Source organism: Aristolochia californica, unplaced genomic scaffold (genome assembly GCF_029961685.1).
Source record: "Aristolochia californica isolate CCGP_79_NKW_82.1479 unplaced genomic scaffold, dmAriCali1.0.hap1 SCAF_13, whole genome shotgun sequence".
In the NCBI taxonomy this organism is placed as follows: Eukaryota; Viridiplantae; Streptophyta; class Magnoliopsida; order Piperales; family Aristolochiaceae; genus Aristolochia; species Aristolochia californica.
Genome location: NW_027181804.1, coordinates 25,676,602 through 25,693,917, shown reverse-complemented (window position 1 = coordinate 25,693,917; position 17,316 = coordinate 25,676,602). Strand labels below are relative to the sequence as shown.

The 17,316-nt window shown below is 35.6% G+C and overlaps 1 protein-coding gene across 1 annotated transcript; it reads right to left on the bottom strand.

The window, feature by feature from the left end:
* Nucleotides 1–10,574: 10,574 nt before the first annotated feature.
* LOC137947744 (uncharacterized mitochondrial protein AtMg00810-like) lies at nucleotides 10,575–11,780 on the bottom strand. The gene has a single exon (XM_068793514.1). It carries the CDS (start codon nucleotides 11,778–11,780, stop codon nucleotides 10,575–10,577), a length of 1,206 nt encoding a protein of 401 aa, XP_068649615.1.
* Between the last annotated feature and the right edge of the window lie 5,536 nt (nucleotides 11,781–17,316).

Here is a 17,316-nt window from a genome sequence, read left to right as displayed (position 1 = left end):
AAAGTGTTGTGTTAGATGTCTTATGTGCATGAATATAATTAGTGCAGCTATAAAAGATTAGCCTTTTTGCTGCATTCTGTATTCACAAGCAAGATCCACTCTGGTCCATTCATTGCTTTCTCTAAATGTTATTTTCATTTGTTATTTTCTTTAGGGAATTTTACTTTACTACCATTTTTTTAAAATATTAACACAAATAACCTTCAACCCTAACCCCAACCCCAACCCCAACCCTAACACAAACCCTAAACCCTCATTAATGGAAGTTGATTTATTTTTTTAATATAAATTGCAATTTTGTGTGTTTAGGGTCTAAGCCCTTACTAATTTTTTAGGATTTAGGGTTTGAAACCCTCCTAAACCCTCAACCTTATGCCCTAAACCCTCAACCATATGCCATATGCTATATGCCCTCCGTCGGTTTCATATTTATGAAATTGTACTTTACTCTATTGAGATAAGATTTGCAGGATTTTTAGTTGCAAGTTGCAATTAAATAAATTTGAAGTGCCATGTGGTGAGGAGATTCCGGTATTATAAATATCCACCACATGGGTTTTGTTTTTCTGTTTATGTTTTCTTGTATTTACGCTAGTTGCTAGGATGGGTACAAAGTTTTATTAAGAGTAGCCTAGCTAACCAAGGGTGGATTGAGTCCGATTAAGAGTAGGTTGGGTAATGGAGGGTGGGTTGAGTATAGTTCAAACTAGGTTGAGTTGTCTACACAAGCATCCATTAGCCAATAAAACCCGACCCACATCACTGACGAGGTATGGTTTGTAGTGACTGTGAAGTGATATGGGGCTCTACCAGGGGTATTCGGTGAATTTGGACTTAGAAGTGTTTTTGCATTGTAAAGACTAGTCATCTGCTATGGAATTATTTTGATTAATTTTTAAATGTTAAGAATGTTGTTGAATAATTTTGAATTTGTATGGAGTGTGGGTTATAAATATCCACCATATGTTTTTTTTTTTCTATATTTTATTGAGTTTCCATGTGTTTTCCCTAGTTACTGAGACGGGTAGAGAGTCTGGTTATGAGTAGGTTGGGTAATGGAGTGTGGGTTGAATCCAGTTCAAACTAGGCTCAGTCGCTTGCACGGGCGTTCATTAGCCAACGAAACCCGGCCCCCATCATTGGTGAGGTACGGTTTGTAGTGACTGCGAAATCATATAGGGCTCTACCAAGGGTGTTCGATGAATTTATACTTAGGTGTGTTTTTGCATTTTTAGAACTAGTAAAAAAATAGGACTTAGGTATCTTTTTACATAAAGAGACTCTTACTAATGTATGTAGATTTTGCAGATAATATGGCATCAATTGTTGAGTTCTTTAGTTTATATAATGGAAAATTTAACGAGAAGTCAAAATATTTTGATGGTTATTATAAAGGTCAATCACAAATCAAAAGGATTGCAGTTTCGACTAATTTTAGTGAGTTCTTAGTAATGATGTACAGAGTCGAAGGGGTTGGATGGTGATACTCACCCAATGCTTATTAAAGCCAAAGTTCCACTTTCTCACAGGGTTTTACTATCTTTTATGTGGAAGATGATCATGATTTGATTAAATTATTTGAGCTTGCTTCAAGTAATAAATCTATGGTTGAGATTTACTTAGAAAAATTTCTTAACACAAAGAGCCCATGGAAGAGAAGGTACGAGGAATCGGGACGTTATTGGTGAATCATCTTATCCCCAAGAATTACCATGTAGATATGATGATACAGAGGATTAGGTATTTATATTTGTATATTCATAATATGAATCGTAATAAGTTTACATGACTTGTTTTTAAAAACTAACTATTATTTATATAGGTTCAATACATAAGGGCGTGAAGTAGTGTTTTTGAACCCCTTGCCTATGGCATCACTATTTGAGGGTGGAACATCTTCACCCATGTAATTTCAAATATCCATTCGTTGTTAAATGTGTGATGTTTATGTTATCCCTACCCGGATTTTTATGTTTATTATTGTGTGTATTCAAGGTTGTCGGTGATGATGATAGTGATAGTTTTAGTGATAATTATATTAATTTAGAGGATATTGAGTGTGATGTTAACAAAAATATGTCAATTGCTAGTGGCCATGAGGGAGATGAGATATTGGAAGCCGGGGTTCATAATGATAGAATTGAAGTAGTTATTGGATACCCAGATATATATGAAGATGCTCGAGAGATAAATACCAGATATCACAATGGTGCTTCTAGAATGATAGATATTTCAAACTCAACAAAAAAAAAAATATCAGCGTAGATCAAATATTTGAAGATAAGTCCCAGATGTAATTTTATTTCAGAAAATACTCGATTGAAAGATAAGTCAAGTATACAACATTGAGGTCTAGCAACTATGATTACTAAATTAAATGTGTTAGTAATGGATAGGTGATTGCTTGCTGCATACCATGATTGTTTTGTATAGTAGTATGTTTTTCTTTTTTTTTTAGTTTTGGCTTAGGGTGGAACAAATGTTTTGGGTCCTCTATTGGTGTTGTATAATCATAGGTTATGCTTTATGCAATTTATGTTTCTTGTCAGTTGTTGATTGCCATTGTAAACCTTAAAAAGAACTCATTTGAGTGTAGAGGTTGCAAGAATAAAACAGACATTGTATAGGTATGAATGATTTTTGGAGTAGTTTTTTTTATTTAATATATTTCATGCTCGGGAATGCTTTACTATGATGTTGATGTTAAGGGTCTTTAGTGTAGAGGAATTTTTAATTTTCTTTTCTGCTACTACTTTGGGAAGTTCCTCTTAGCTTTTGTTTATGATTCTTTAGGTACTTTTGGGAAGTTCTGAGGTTTAATTTTGGAGATAGTTGGGAGTTGGAATTTGGTTTTGAGGGTCTACGATAAAGGATAAGAGAGGGAAATTTCATTTATGGTTTTTGAATCTGAGGAAAAAGGCAAGCATAAATGAGAGAACTAAGTGTATCTTTGGGATAAGGCGCTTTCCGAGCACCTTCAATATGTGATTTTGGATTACTAAAAGTTGAAATCAAAGTGAAATTTAGAAAATGTTACACCAAAACTTATTTATTTTTTAGTGTTTCTGATATGATTCAAAATGTTTCACTTTTTTTTTCTTTCACACACTAGGTATACGCATCTACAGAAATGTTGATGTAAGGAAATGGAAGAAATTAGTCTCTTATGATTTCTTGATGTGCACCTATTATATTTTGTTTTATAGTTTTTTTTTATGGTTGGTTGATTATAGTAATGAAACAAAAAGAGTTAATAAAATTAAATTCAATTTTTTTACTAATTAATAAATAAAATTTATATTTTATTACAATAAATAAAAGGTAATACAATGTGTACCGATAATTAAGATTTAAAAAAATTAAATAACTTTTTTTCAATATTTTTAATTTTTGAAAAAATATGAAATCAATAATAAAAGGAAGTAAACAGATTAAAAAATAATTTTTAAATTAGTAATTATATAAATTGTATAATTTATTAAAATAAATAGAAGATAATAAAACACTTACCGACAAATAATATTTTTAAAAACTGAAAAAATCCATTATTTTTAAAATATAAAAATATCATATTTCAATACATAAAGATAATATTTTTTATTACTTAATATGTAAAATTTTAATTTTATTACAATAAATAGAAGGTAATAAAATAGGTACAGATAAAAATAATTTAAAAAATAATTTTTAAAATATTTTTAAGTTTTGAAAATATAATAAATCAATAGTGAAAGGTACTAAAAAGATTAAAATATAAATTATAATTTTTTTTAATATTTTAAAATTAAAAATTTCTTATTTCTTTACATACTGATATGATTTTTTATTATTTAATATATAAAATTTATATTTTATTACAATAAATAGAAGTTAATAAAACATGGACTGATAAATAGAATTATTATACTAATGTTTATGAGTCATTATACGCTAAAATTTTGGTCAATAAAATCACTTTAGATTAATAAATAATATAAATTATAAAAATTAGACAAATTTGGCCATTTTTTCTTATACAATTATGTGTTAGCAAATATAATATCAAATTTTAGAGACCCAGATATCACACCAATACTCATAGAATAAACAACAATAGGTATATTTTTTTCATTTTTTAATAACACTTTGCTCTATATTGAGACACAATAGCAAGCTTAAGGCTCAATTGAGAACTAATCTGAGCTAAGAAGGTAATAAAAGGAAAAAGACAGAAATATGAAAAAAGAAAATACCCACAAGATAAGAACAAAAAGGATCATAGGCTGGGTCATTGTTTCACTTAAAATAACCTGAAATAGCAACAAAAGATGCGACGAGGGAAGACAATGTCATGACGTCCGGTACTCATCTAACAGGCTCTACGACAAGGAAGTTAGAACAGAAACAATACCCAGTTTCCTGTTTCCTCCAAAGTGAAAATCTCCAGCTTCATGTCAGCAATCTTAGCTCTATCTTTAATTAAATGAATGCAGCTTTCACTGCTTCACGTTCGTCAACTACTCTCTTGAAAAAATATCCGGGCTTTGAAGGAATCAACTGGAGGACTGTTCACAGTTCCCAATCACATATTCTATGATTAATCTGCTTGGAGGAAAATAAACGTTCAAGGTTTGTAGGTGAAGGTGGCTAAAGAGGACAGGTTTTATCTAATACGAAACCCAGTTTGCAAAAAATATGAAACGGCTATTCCAGCTGTACGATTTTGATCAATGGTATAGGGTTTAGGGTTTAGGGTTTACCCTAATACGATGAATTGTGACGATGGGAAGAGGCAAGCCGATGGTGATGGATGCTTAGACGAAGCCGAGGGGATGAAGTGAGGCCATGTGTTAGGTGAAGGTGAAGGCGAAATGAGAGAGAATGAGCCTATTCCTAGCCTTCACTGCCCCTCACTTCTTATTCGAAAATCCTTTTCATTCGCCTCTCATTCCCTCCCCTTGGTGTCTCCATCGCCATCGCCATTCACCGGACCTCATTTCACCTCTTATTAGCATCCATCTTTCTTGGTCACTCATTGTTTAATTCTCATATTAATTAACATAATTTAATGCCAATCATTGTTTAATTTTCATTTATGCATTGTAAATTGTTATTACTTGATACCTTTTGATTAGTAGTGAATATTACATTTGATAGAATTGGTTTATTTCTATTGAAAAGTGAGTAAAATTACTAACATGACTTGATTAGAATAATGTTGCTATTTACCAAATTGTTGATTCTAGACAGCATAGCAATAGTTTCTCTATTTTAAAAGCTCTTTTTAACTCGACTTTTAAATTTAGTTTATCCAGAATTTGAAAGCAATATGCCCTCATTTATGAGCTTATTTAATTTTTTTAATATTAAATTAATTCACCTATATTTACAATAACCATTTGAAAAAAATTAGTATGAATTTTGGATGAACTAAAAAAAATAAATGGTTATAACACATAAATTTTTTTATATTAATTTTAATTTTAATTAAATTTACCTGTATTTTAATTTATTTTTAATTAAAACATCCAAATTTACCTGTTGTTTAATTTATTATTTTAATTTTAATTTATTTTTAATTAAAACATCCAAATTTCCCACTTGAATTTCATGAAAAATATTTTCGCCAAACTAAAACTCTTTTGCAGCTACATTATGACAACCAAATAACCATTCACATAGCTATAAATCCAATCTTCCATGAGAATAAAAAATGACATTTGAAATTGACTATCATTTTATTAGACAAAAAGTATGAGTTGGAGTTATTTTCATTAACTAAACTCCTTCAGGTATTTAACAATCATGGTCTACTTTAACAATCATGCTCCAAGCTTACTGTGATCGATGTATTTGGACGACTAGCTTGTGAGGGAGTGTAAAGAAGTATATTGTGTTTCTTTGAGTTAGTCACTATAGGTTTTCTTTAATTGTTCATAAGGAGCTTAGGGCACTCTTGTAATTAATATTGACTTTTATGATATAAAATATACACTCAAGAGAGGAGTTGGTCCTCAGTTGAAACTAAGGCAGAGGAGGGGCTCTCTCTCTCAATCTCACCACCTCATTAGCTCTCTTCTTCTCCTCTCTTAATAAATTATCATTTTGACATGGATAAGGTTAATGTTAGCGTTTTATAGACTTTGTTTATACTTAGAGAGGCTTAGTCTATAAATATTCTCACCAACTCGCTTCGGACCCGTCTACATCAATTTCTAATTATTTTTTATTTGACTAATTTTCTCTCTTTCTATTGATTTTTTTTCAAATTTCTTTTGTATGATGACACCCACAAACTGCTTAAGTTATTGTTTATTCGAGGTTGAGATAGAAATAGAAGACTTTTGATGTTCCAGACCAGTATTCTTTATGTCAAGTAAAGGAGTAGTTGCTATTACTTGGTCCATACTGTGATACATTATATGACCACTTCTACCTCATAACCAAAAATGTTCTCAATTTTTTTTGGGAAATTAATTATGCAAATTGAACAATGCCCAATGCAGAAGGAAGATGGGAACTAACAATGTTGTTAGTATCCATTAGAAAAGGTAATAGGTTCCAAACCTTCATGGCACTTTATATGGGTACTCTATGTGAAGAACAATGTGTAATGTAAATGGCAGCAAAATGACTGAAACAAGGCACTTTATAAGAGCTTACAGACACCTTAACTCCTCTGAAGTCATTTGCTTGACCGAATCCTTTGAAGAAACTTGGCAACTAATAGTTTTTTTTTTAATGTAGTTGTGCTCTGCAGATGTAACAGGCTGATGATGCTCATTTGTCTTCTCTAAAATTTCTTTAGATTAGATCTTATCATATTTATTAACACTCTTATGACCTATTCGAATAGCTTGACATGTCGCCTTCTTGAGTCAAGGGCCTGACCAGTCTTGATTAATAACGTAGGTAAGCATCTTGTTTGACTTAATCGAGATTAGGATGTGTTTGGTGGAGTGGCTAACAAGTAAACGGTGATGGTAGGGTGAATGGATTGTGGTTGATCTAAGGCCTTCGTGTCTCTTTTCAAGACAAATCAAGCAGATTTTTTTTTCGTACTCACTGAAGTTGCTAAATTCTAATGAAGTTTACGTCTAGATGGCCCTAATGGAATATTTATTTGTATCGACTGGGCCAATCCTTGTATAAGATCCGTGGTCGAGCTTTTTAGCACACTGGTTTCAACATGGTATCAGAGCAGGTTGGTCCCGATTTCGAGTCCCGCTCCCACCGAATTTGTCCCATGTATTTTTTGTGAATTTGTCCCAGATGTTGGAATATTTGTTTGTATCGACTCCTTGTATAAAATCCGTGGTTGTTTTCCTAATAGGTTCGAGCCTTTTAGCGCACTGGTTTAAACGGGGGAGTGTTGTATAAGACTTTTTATGGCTATCGACGTTCCCGACAAGTCTTTCTATCGACTTTTGCCCTTTCACTTTCGATGAAGTTAACGATTCAACATGACTGAATTGAAGATTTACGCCTACCTGTATTTTAATTTATTTTTAATTAAAACATCCAAATTTACTTTTTTTTAATTTATTATTTTAATTTTAATTTATTTTTAATTAAAACATCCAAATTTCTCACTTGAATTTCATGAAAACCATTTTCGCCAAACTAAAACTCTTTTGCAGCTTCATTATGACAACCAAATAACCATTCACATAGCTATAAATCCAATCTTCAATGAGAATAAAAAATGACATTTGAAATTGACTATCATTTTATTAGACAAAAAGTATGAGTTGGAGTTATTTTCATTAACTAAACTCCTTCAGGTATTTAAAAATCATGGTCTACTTTAACAATCATGCTCCAAGCTTACTGTGATTGATGTATTTGGTCCACTAGCTTGTGAGGGAGTGTAAAGAAGTATATTGTGTTTCTTTGAGTTAGTCACTATAGGTTTTCTTTAATTGTTCATAAGGAGCTTAGGGCACTCTTGTAATTAATATTGACTTTTATGATATAAAATATACACTCAAGAGAGAAGTTGGTCCTCAGTTAAAACTAAGGCAGAGGGGGGGCTCTCTCTCTCAATCTCACCACCTCATTAGCTCTCTTCTTCTCCTCTCTTAATAAATTATCATTTTGACATGGATAAGGTTAATGTTAGCGCTTTATAGACTTGTTTATACTTATAGAGGGTTAGTCTATAAATATTCTCACCAACCCGCTTCGGACCCGTCTACATCAATTTCTAATTATTTTTTATTTGACTAATCTTCTCTCTTTCTATTGATTTTTTTTTCAAATTTTCTTTTGTATGCTGACACCCACAAACTGCTTAAGTTATTGTTTATTCGAGGCTGAGATAGAAATAGAAGACTTTTGATGTTCCAGACCAGTATTCTTTATGTCAAGTAAAGGAGTAGTTGCTATTACTTGGTCCATACTGTGATACTTATATGACCACTTCTACCTCATAAACAAAAGTGTTCTCAATTTTTTTTGGGAAATTAATCATGCAAATTGAACAATGCCCAATGTAGAAGGAAGATGGGAACTAACAATGTTGTTAGTATCCATTAGAAAAGGTAATAGGTTCCAAACCTTCATGGCACTTTATATGGGTACTCTATGTGAAGAACAATGTGCAATGTAAATGGCAGCAAAATGACTTAAACAAGGCACTTTATAAGAGCCTTACAGACACCTTAACTCCTCTGAAGTCATTTGCTTGACCAAATCCTTTAAAGAAACTTAGCAACTAACAGTTTTTTTTTTTAATGTAGTTGTGCTCTGCAGATGTAACAGGCTGATGATGCTCATTTGTCTTCTCTAAAATTTCTTTAGAGTAGATCTTATCATATTTATTAACACTCTTATGACCGATTCGAATAGCTTGACATGTAGCCTTCTTGAGTCAAGGGCCTGACCAGTCTTGATGAATAATGTAGCTAAGCATCTTTTTTTATTTAATCGATATTAGGATGTGTTCGGCGGAGTGGCTAACAAGTAAACGGTGATGGCAGGGTGAATGGATTGTGGTTGATCTAAGCCCTTTGTGTCTCTTTTGGAGACAAATCATGCAGATTTTTTTTTTGTACTCACTGAAGTTGCTAAATTCTAATGAAGTTTACATCTGGATGGCCATACTATTGGAATATTTGTTTATATCGACTGGGCCAGTCCTTGTATAAGATCTGTAGGGTTAATTCCCTAAAAGGTTCGAGCCTTTTAGCGTACTGGTTTTCAACATGGTATCATAGCAGGTTGGTCCCGAGTTCGAGTCTCGCTCCACCGAATTTTTCCCAGGTATTTTTAGTGAATTTGTCCCGAGTGTTGGAATATTTGTTCGACCGGGCTAGTCCTTGTATAAGATCAGTGGGGTTGCTTTCCTAACAGGTTTGAGCCTTTTGTGCACTGGTTTCAACATGGTATCAAAGCAGGTTGGTCCCGAGTTCGAATCCCGCTTCCACCGAATTTGTCCTGGGTTTTTTTAGGAATTTGTCCTAGGTATTTCTAGTGAATTTTTCCACGGGTTTTTCCCGTATTTGTTTGTATCGACCGAACCACGGGGGAGTGTGGGAATATTTTTTTGTATCGATCGGGCCATGCGGGGGAGTGTTGGAATATTTGTATGTATCGACCGGGCCATGGGGGAGTGTTGGAATATTTGTTTGTATCGACTGGGCTAGTCGTTGTATAAGATCCGTGGGGTTACTTCCCTAAAACATTCGTGGGGTCACTCCCCTTTTGGGGGAGTATTGGAATATTTGTTTGTATAGACCGGGCCAGTCCGTGTATAAGATTCGTGGGGTTACTTCCTTAAAAGGTTTGAGCCTTTTATAAAAGGAGAGATCGCTGATACTTCTCCCCGAAAATGGAGACAACAACAATTGTGGGCCTTCAAAACAGGTTTACGGAGGCCGCTCAAACAGCGTGGTCATGGGCAGTGAAAAGAAGCAATCACAGCAATGGACAATGGAGATATTTGGGGCCGTTCTTAGTAACGACACTGGTGGCTATTTTAGTTTGGGCGCATATCGCAAAGAAAACCAACAAAAGCCTGCTGCCATTACCACCGGGGCTGCGAGGTCTGCCCTTTCTGAGCTACCTCTCCTATTTGAAGCCGGATATCCACAACTGGTTTGCTCGTTTAGCTCGTGAGTATGGCCCCATAATCAGCCTTTGGCTCGGCCAGAAGCTATTCGTAGTGGTCAGCTCGCCATCCCTGGCGAAGGAGCTTCTCAAAGACCAAGACGCCACTTTTTCCAACCGCGACGCGCCTCCTAGGTCGATGGCGTTATTGAGCGGGGTTCACGGAATGGGTTGGGCTCCATATGGGGCACTGGCGAATGCTCCTAAGGGTATGCATGGGAGAGATGCTTAACAGCTCAAAGTTAGATATTTCATACGACGTCCGTCATGTAAATCTTTCTGATTTCAGAGAGGTTTTTCCATTATCAAACTCTGAATCCAAATTACAAAAAATCCCGTCGGGTTCATGAGAAACCCTATTCGAAAAAGCTATTCGAAAAAAAAAAAAAGAGGAAGAGGGAATTTACAAGTATGTCCTTGGACCAAGGAAAAAGACAAGTATGCCCCTTTACATATACATATTTATATTACCCCCCCCCCCCCCTTCAAACTTTTGAAGGGGCAAGTAATATAAGTTTACCTATGAGATGATGAAAACGAGGAGTTGTATGCGATTTGGTGAAGACATCCGCAAGTTGAGATGTGGAGGAAACATGGGGCAAGGTGAGAGAGCCTTGTAAGTAGTGATGCCGCATAAAGTGACAATCAATCTTAATATACTTCGAACGCTCATGAAAAACCGGATTCTTGGCAATCTGAATGGCACTTTGATTATCACAAAACATAGGGGTAGCAGACAGTTGAGGAAAGCCAAGTTCTTCAAGTAATCGGCGAAACCAAATTAACTCAGCAGCAATGGTTGCCATAGCCTGATATTCTGCCTCGGCAGAAGTGCGAGAGACAACGGATTGTTTCTTACTCTTCCAAGCCACCAAAGAATTACCAAGGATGATACAATACCCAGTAGTAGATTTTCGATCTGTCGGATCACCAGCCCAGTCAGCATCAGAATAACTAGTGAGGACCAAATCAGAGGTGGAAGACAAAAGTAAGTCATGATGCACAGTGCCACGTAAGTAAAGTAAGATACGAATAACGACTGTCCAATGAGTGGTACGAGGGGCAGAAACAAACTGACTAACCACATGAACAACATGGGTAATATCAGGACGGGTAACCGTCAAGTAAACTAGGGACCCAACTACCTCTCTGTATCTGGTAACATCAGACAACAAGTCACCATCTGTAGGGCCAAGGCGATGATTGAGTTCAATGGGAGAATCCATAATCCGATCATCTGTTAATCCTTCACGACTGATCACTTCAGAGATGTATTTTGATTGAGACAAAATATAACCTTCAGGAGAATAGGCAACTTCAATACCCAAAAAATACCGTAAATATCCAAGATCTTTCATTTCAAAGAGAGAATGAAGTTGTTGTTTAAGGTCTGCAATGCCAGCTTCATCATCACCAGTCACAATCATATCATCAACATATAGAAGGACCACAATATGCCCCACAACAGTTTTACGAATGAACATGGCAGAATCATAGTTGGAAGCAACAAAGCCAAGACAGATCAAAGAGGAACTGAACTTCGCAAACCAAGCGCGAGGAGCATGTTTGAGACCATATAAAGCCCGTCGAAGACGGCCAACATAACCAGCAGGATGAGGAAGGCCTGGTGGTGGCCGTATATATACCTCCTCTGTCAAATCACCATTTAAAAAGGCAATTTTAACATCCATTTAATGAAGATGCCATTTTTGAACAGCTGCAATAGAAATCAAGGTGTGAATGGTCTTCATTTGAGCAATTGGAGCAAAATTCTCATCATAATCAAGGCCTTCAGTTTGGGAGAATCCTTTAGCAACTAACCGAACTTTGTATCGCTCAAGTGTACCATCAAATTGAGTTTTGACTTTGAAAATCCATTTACAACCAATAGCATGCTTACCCAGAGGAAGTTGAACCAACTCCCAGGTACCTGTTTGGTGCAGGGCGGTGAGTAGGGGTGGCTTCGAGCCAAGCCGGTTCGCGAGCCGGCTCGATTCGGCTCGGTTCGATTCGTCATTTTTCGAGCTCGAACATCGAAATCGGCTCATTTACCTTAACGAGCCGAGCTCGACCGAAGCTAGGTTCGGTTCGTTGGCTCGCGAGCCGGCTCGAAATGAGTCGAATCGGCATGAATCGGTACGGGATCGCGAGCGAGCGGGGGAGCGGGAGCGGGAGCGAGAGCGAGGGGGGGAAAATTTTTTCCTCCCCCCTCGTCACCACCGACCCCTCCCATCGGTTGTTGTCGCCGCCTCTACCGCCGTCGTAGCTATTCTCCGGCGTCTATACCACCGTCGCAGCTGCTCACCGGCCGCCTCTGTGTCCGTCCGTTTGATTTCTTCCTCTCCTCGTCGTCGCCTCTGTTTCCGTCGCCGTCGCTTCCGTCACCGCCGATTCCGTCGCCGCCGACTCCGTCGTGGCCATCATCTCCGACGATAAATCCTCCCCGGCGCCGTAAGCCCCTTCCCTCGGTGTCGTCTCGGCGGAAAACCAGAACAGGGGAGAAATAATCTCCCCCTTCCTCGCGAGAAGATGATCTCGCACGTGCGATTTCGCACGTGCGAGATCATAAAATAAAATAAAAAAACTTTTTCCTCTGGAAAAAATTAAAAATAAATTTTATAAAAATAATTTTCTATAAACTATTAGTGTCTCATGTTTTTTAAACACTTTTCTAATTGAAATTTTTTATTAAAAATCATATAATTTTCAAAGTAAGATTTTTTGTACCAAGATGGGGTAGAAAACTGTATAGAAAATTTTTGAATAAGTATTTAACAGTTGATGCTGTAATACTTTTAGCATGAAATAATTTTCATTGCAATTTTGTGTTTGATATTTTATTTAATTAAAAATTTATCGATAAGTATAATAATATATTAGATTGATTATTAATTTTTATTTATTTCCCTAGAAGAGACAATAAAAGGTCCATTTAACTTTCCTAAAAAAATTTTAAAATATTTCCTGTAATTTTCTAATAAGTCACTAATAGTAATAAGATTTTATTTAAAGGTTTTTTTGGGAATATGTATCATAGGAAAAATATTTTTAGTTTTTCCTAGAATATAAATTTTTATCTAGGGGCACTAAGGTGGCCATAATAAATTATGGCCAAATTCAAAAATTACAAAACAAGCTAGATAACAATTGGAGTAAAAAATATTAATATTGGTGCATTTTAATCCATTATTGAAATTCAATCCTGAACCTCCCCTATCATTATATTTTTTTAAAATGTATGCATAATTTTATATATAATTTATTCAAAGCCACCCCTACTGCGAGATCATAAACAAGGAAAAAAAAAACTCTTTGTCCCTTCCTCATGGCTCTTAAATAAATTGAAAAGATATTTTAGTAGAAATACGTTTCCAGAGACTAGTTTTTTCAATAAATGTTGAAAAAACATTTTTAATAGAAATATAGGGACCATTAGTGCCTCGTATATTTTCAAAATATTTTTCTAATTATAAATTCTTTTTAAAAAATCCTATAATTTTTCAAGTAAGATTTTCTTGCCAAGATGGCTTAGAAAACCATATAGAAAAATTTTGAATAAGTATTTGACAGTTGATTATATAATACTTTGAGCATGAGGCAATTTTCATAGTAATTTTGTGTTTGACATTTTATGTGATTAAAATTTTATCGATAAGTATAATAATATATTAGATTAATTATTAATTTTTATTTATTTCCTTAGAAAAGGCAATAAGAGGTCCATTTAATTTTCCTAAGAAAAATTTAAAATATTTCTTGTAATTTTCTAGTAAGTATGTAATAGTAATATGATTTTATTTAAAGAATTTATAGTTTTTATTTGGGTGATTGTAAATTGATAGTGATATTTTATTTAATTTTGTTGTGTTTGATTATTGTATGGAGTTTATTTATAATGTTATGCAGTGTATGGAGTGTTTAGATTATTTTATGGAGTGTATAAACAATTTCATGAAGTGTTTATGGAATGTATAAACAATTTTATGGAGTGTTTATGGAGTGTTTATGCAGGTATTATGTATATTGATTATGCCCAATTTTAAGTAAAGGTCATGCCCAATTTTATACAAGTATTATATATATAGATTATGCTCAATTTTAAGTAGAGGTTATGCCCAATCTTATACACATATTATATATATAAGTTATGCCCAATTTTATATAAAATGTATGCATAATTTTATATACATTTTATTCGATATATATTTTTTGAAAAGTTTTAAATGTATGTTGAGGCTCGAGCTCGGCTCGAAGCTCGGCTCGAAATATTTAAATCAAGCTCGACTCGAACATAGGCAGGTTCGGGCTCGGCTCGGCTCGATGCCACCCCTAGCGGTGAGCTCATCATTAATAGTTTGTCGCCAATTTACATAAGATATAGCTTCCTTGTATGACTTAGGCTCAACAAAAGAATGAATCTTAGACGAAAAAAGTCAAATAGGGGGAAGAGAGCAAATATGAAGATGTACTATACCTCTGAGGGGGACGTCAGACACGAGTGGAAACGCGAGGGGTGGCAAGATGCGGATCACCAGAGTCCAAAGAGTCGAGAGGGAGAGGCACCATAGGAGAAGGTAAGTCAGTACCTGCATCTGACTGTTGTGAAGGCATACTAGAGGAGACCTCCGGATGGAGGGGTGAATTAGTGGACGGATGGTGAATGATTAATTGGTCGTCATGGGGCTCATCAGACACAAAGGGATCAATGTGTAACAATTCTGTATCATGCAAACTAGGAGTAGACAACGGAATCCGAAAGTAACAGAACTGTTCCAAAAACTTAACATTGCGAGAAACAAAAAGTCTACTAGACTCAGGATGATAACATCGGTATCCTTTTTTACCAAAACTATAACCTAGAAACACACATAATGCAGATTTGGCAGACAATTTAGTGCAACAGGAAGGGGGTAATAAAACAAAGCATGCACAACCAAAGACACGCAAGTGCTCATAGGTAGGACGAACACCATACCACCGTTCAAAGGAGAGATACTGCCAGAAACAAATGACGAAATTTGATTAATCAAATAAGTGGCAGTATGAAGGGCTTCCCCCAAAAATTCATAAGGGACAGAGGCATGGAGCAGTAAAGAGCGAGCGGTTTCAATAAGATGACGATGATTACGTTCTGCAACACCATTCTGCTGAGGTGTATAAGGACAAGACAACTGATGAATAATGCCCTCAGACTTTAGAAAATCATTCAATAAAGATAACATATATTCACCACCCGTATCAGAACGAAAAAATTTAATGTAGGTGGAAAAATGGGTTTGCACCATAGCACAAAATTGAACATAAATAGAATAGAAGTCTATTTTTTTATGCATAAGAAATATCCAAGAGAAACGAGTAAAATCATCGACAATCAATGCATAATAGCGAGCCCCACCTTTAGTGGATACAGGTGCAGGTCCCCAAACATCAGAGTGAACAAGATCAAAGGGAGAAGAAGTAACCGGGTGACTTAATGTAAAAGGTAAATGACATTGTTTGCCAAGATTACAACCAACACAGTCACGAAGAAGGAAAGATTTAATAGTAGAATCTAACATATTGTGTTTGATCATAAACTGTAAACAAGAAGCAGAAACATGTCCTAAACGAGTATGCCATAAGTAAAAAGAGTTATCTATAGAAAGTAAATCTTGCAACATGGATTAAACTGAAAAGCTAGACACCTGCAGAGATACTGGCAATTTTAAGTCATCAAGCAAGTAAAGACCACCTTCTCTATGGCCTATCCCAATCTGCCTCCCGGACTTGCGATCCTATATAAGACAATGATCAGAAGCAAAGGTAATGGTAAGACCTAAATCAGTAAGTTTGCCAATTGAAAGAAGGTTAACAGCTAGATGGGGAACAAAGAAAACATCAGACAAAGACCAAGTAGGGTGAGTGACAGTTCCAACCAAGGCTAGTGGCATGGGAGACCATTAGCAGCTTGGATGTTAATTGGGTGAGAAGGCTTAACACAGTCATGTAAAAGAGACAAGTGGGGTGTCATATGGTGTGTGGCTCCAGAATCTAAGATCCATTTATGAGTGTCACTGGAGCCAGCCAAACAAGACATACATGTATGAGATGCAAATTGAGTACTGGGAGCAGATGACTTGCCAAGAATGCGAGTGAACTCGGCAGCTAATGATGAGAGATCAGGCGTAGAATCACTGCTGGTGGGAGCTGGGCCAGAAGGGGCATCTGATTAGTCCAAAGATCCAATGGCAGTAGATGGACGAAAATCTCTATGCGGAGGTGGACGACTAAAGGCATGATGTGGTGCAGATTTGAAATGACCTTGATTTTGACGACTAGAGGCATGATGTAGTGTAGGTTTGAAATAGCCTTGAGTTGTATTGTTGCTTTGCAATGAGGGACACTGGTGTTTTCAATGACCTTTACCATGACAGAACATTCATCTTGTGGAACTGGCACTTTAGGCTTCCCTGATGACTGATGAGTATGAGAATGTGTTCCAGAACCAAGTATGTTCCCTGTTGACTGAGTATGAGAGTGTGTTCCAGGAACAAGTACCTGTGACATATCAGGTGATGATATCTTACTGGAAGAAAGCCCACCCAAAGACCTCAATCGTGTTTCTTCAGCCAACAATTCAGATACAGTTGTAGACAAGGTGGGTAGCGGAGCTCTATGAATCATAGATCCTCTTATCAGTTCAAAATCACTGCGAAGAGCCATAAGAAAATCGGTAAGCTTGCGATCATCACATGCTCTAGTATATTCAGGGAGCTTCCGAAAGGAGGGTGGATCCATCATATATAGTTGATCCCACAAAAGTGTCATAAACGAGTAGAATTCTTGAATTGTATGATCACCTTGCTTAGCGGACCGAAGTTCTGTCTCAATCTGTTACCTTTTGGCAAAGTTTGTCTGTTCATACAGAGTTTCTAAATAGTCCCATATTTCTTTTGCAGTCTCATACTTCAATAGTTGCAAACTGATAGACTGATCCACGGAGTTGTTGATCCAAGTGATGATTTTTGCATTATCAGTCAACCACTTCTTATTTTCTTTGATGAAGTTAGTGGATGTAGATTTTGGAGCAGTGATATTTCCATAAATGTAATCCCACAGGTCTTTTCCAACTAAAAAATTTCGCATCACAAACTTCCAAAGAGAGTAATTACTCCCATTTAATCGAATAGAAATAACCTTCATATCATGACTAATTGAATCCATAGAAAGGTAAGTCCAATAGCAAAA

Coding starts and splice junctions, on each gene's coding strand:
- LOC137947744 (XM_068793514.1), bottom strand. CDS start 11,780: ATGGATGTTAAAATTGCCTTTTTAAATGGTGATTTGACAGAGGAGGTA.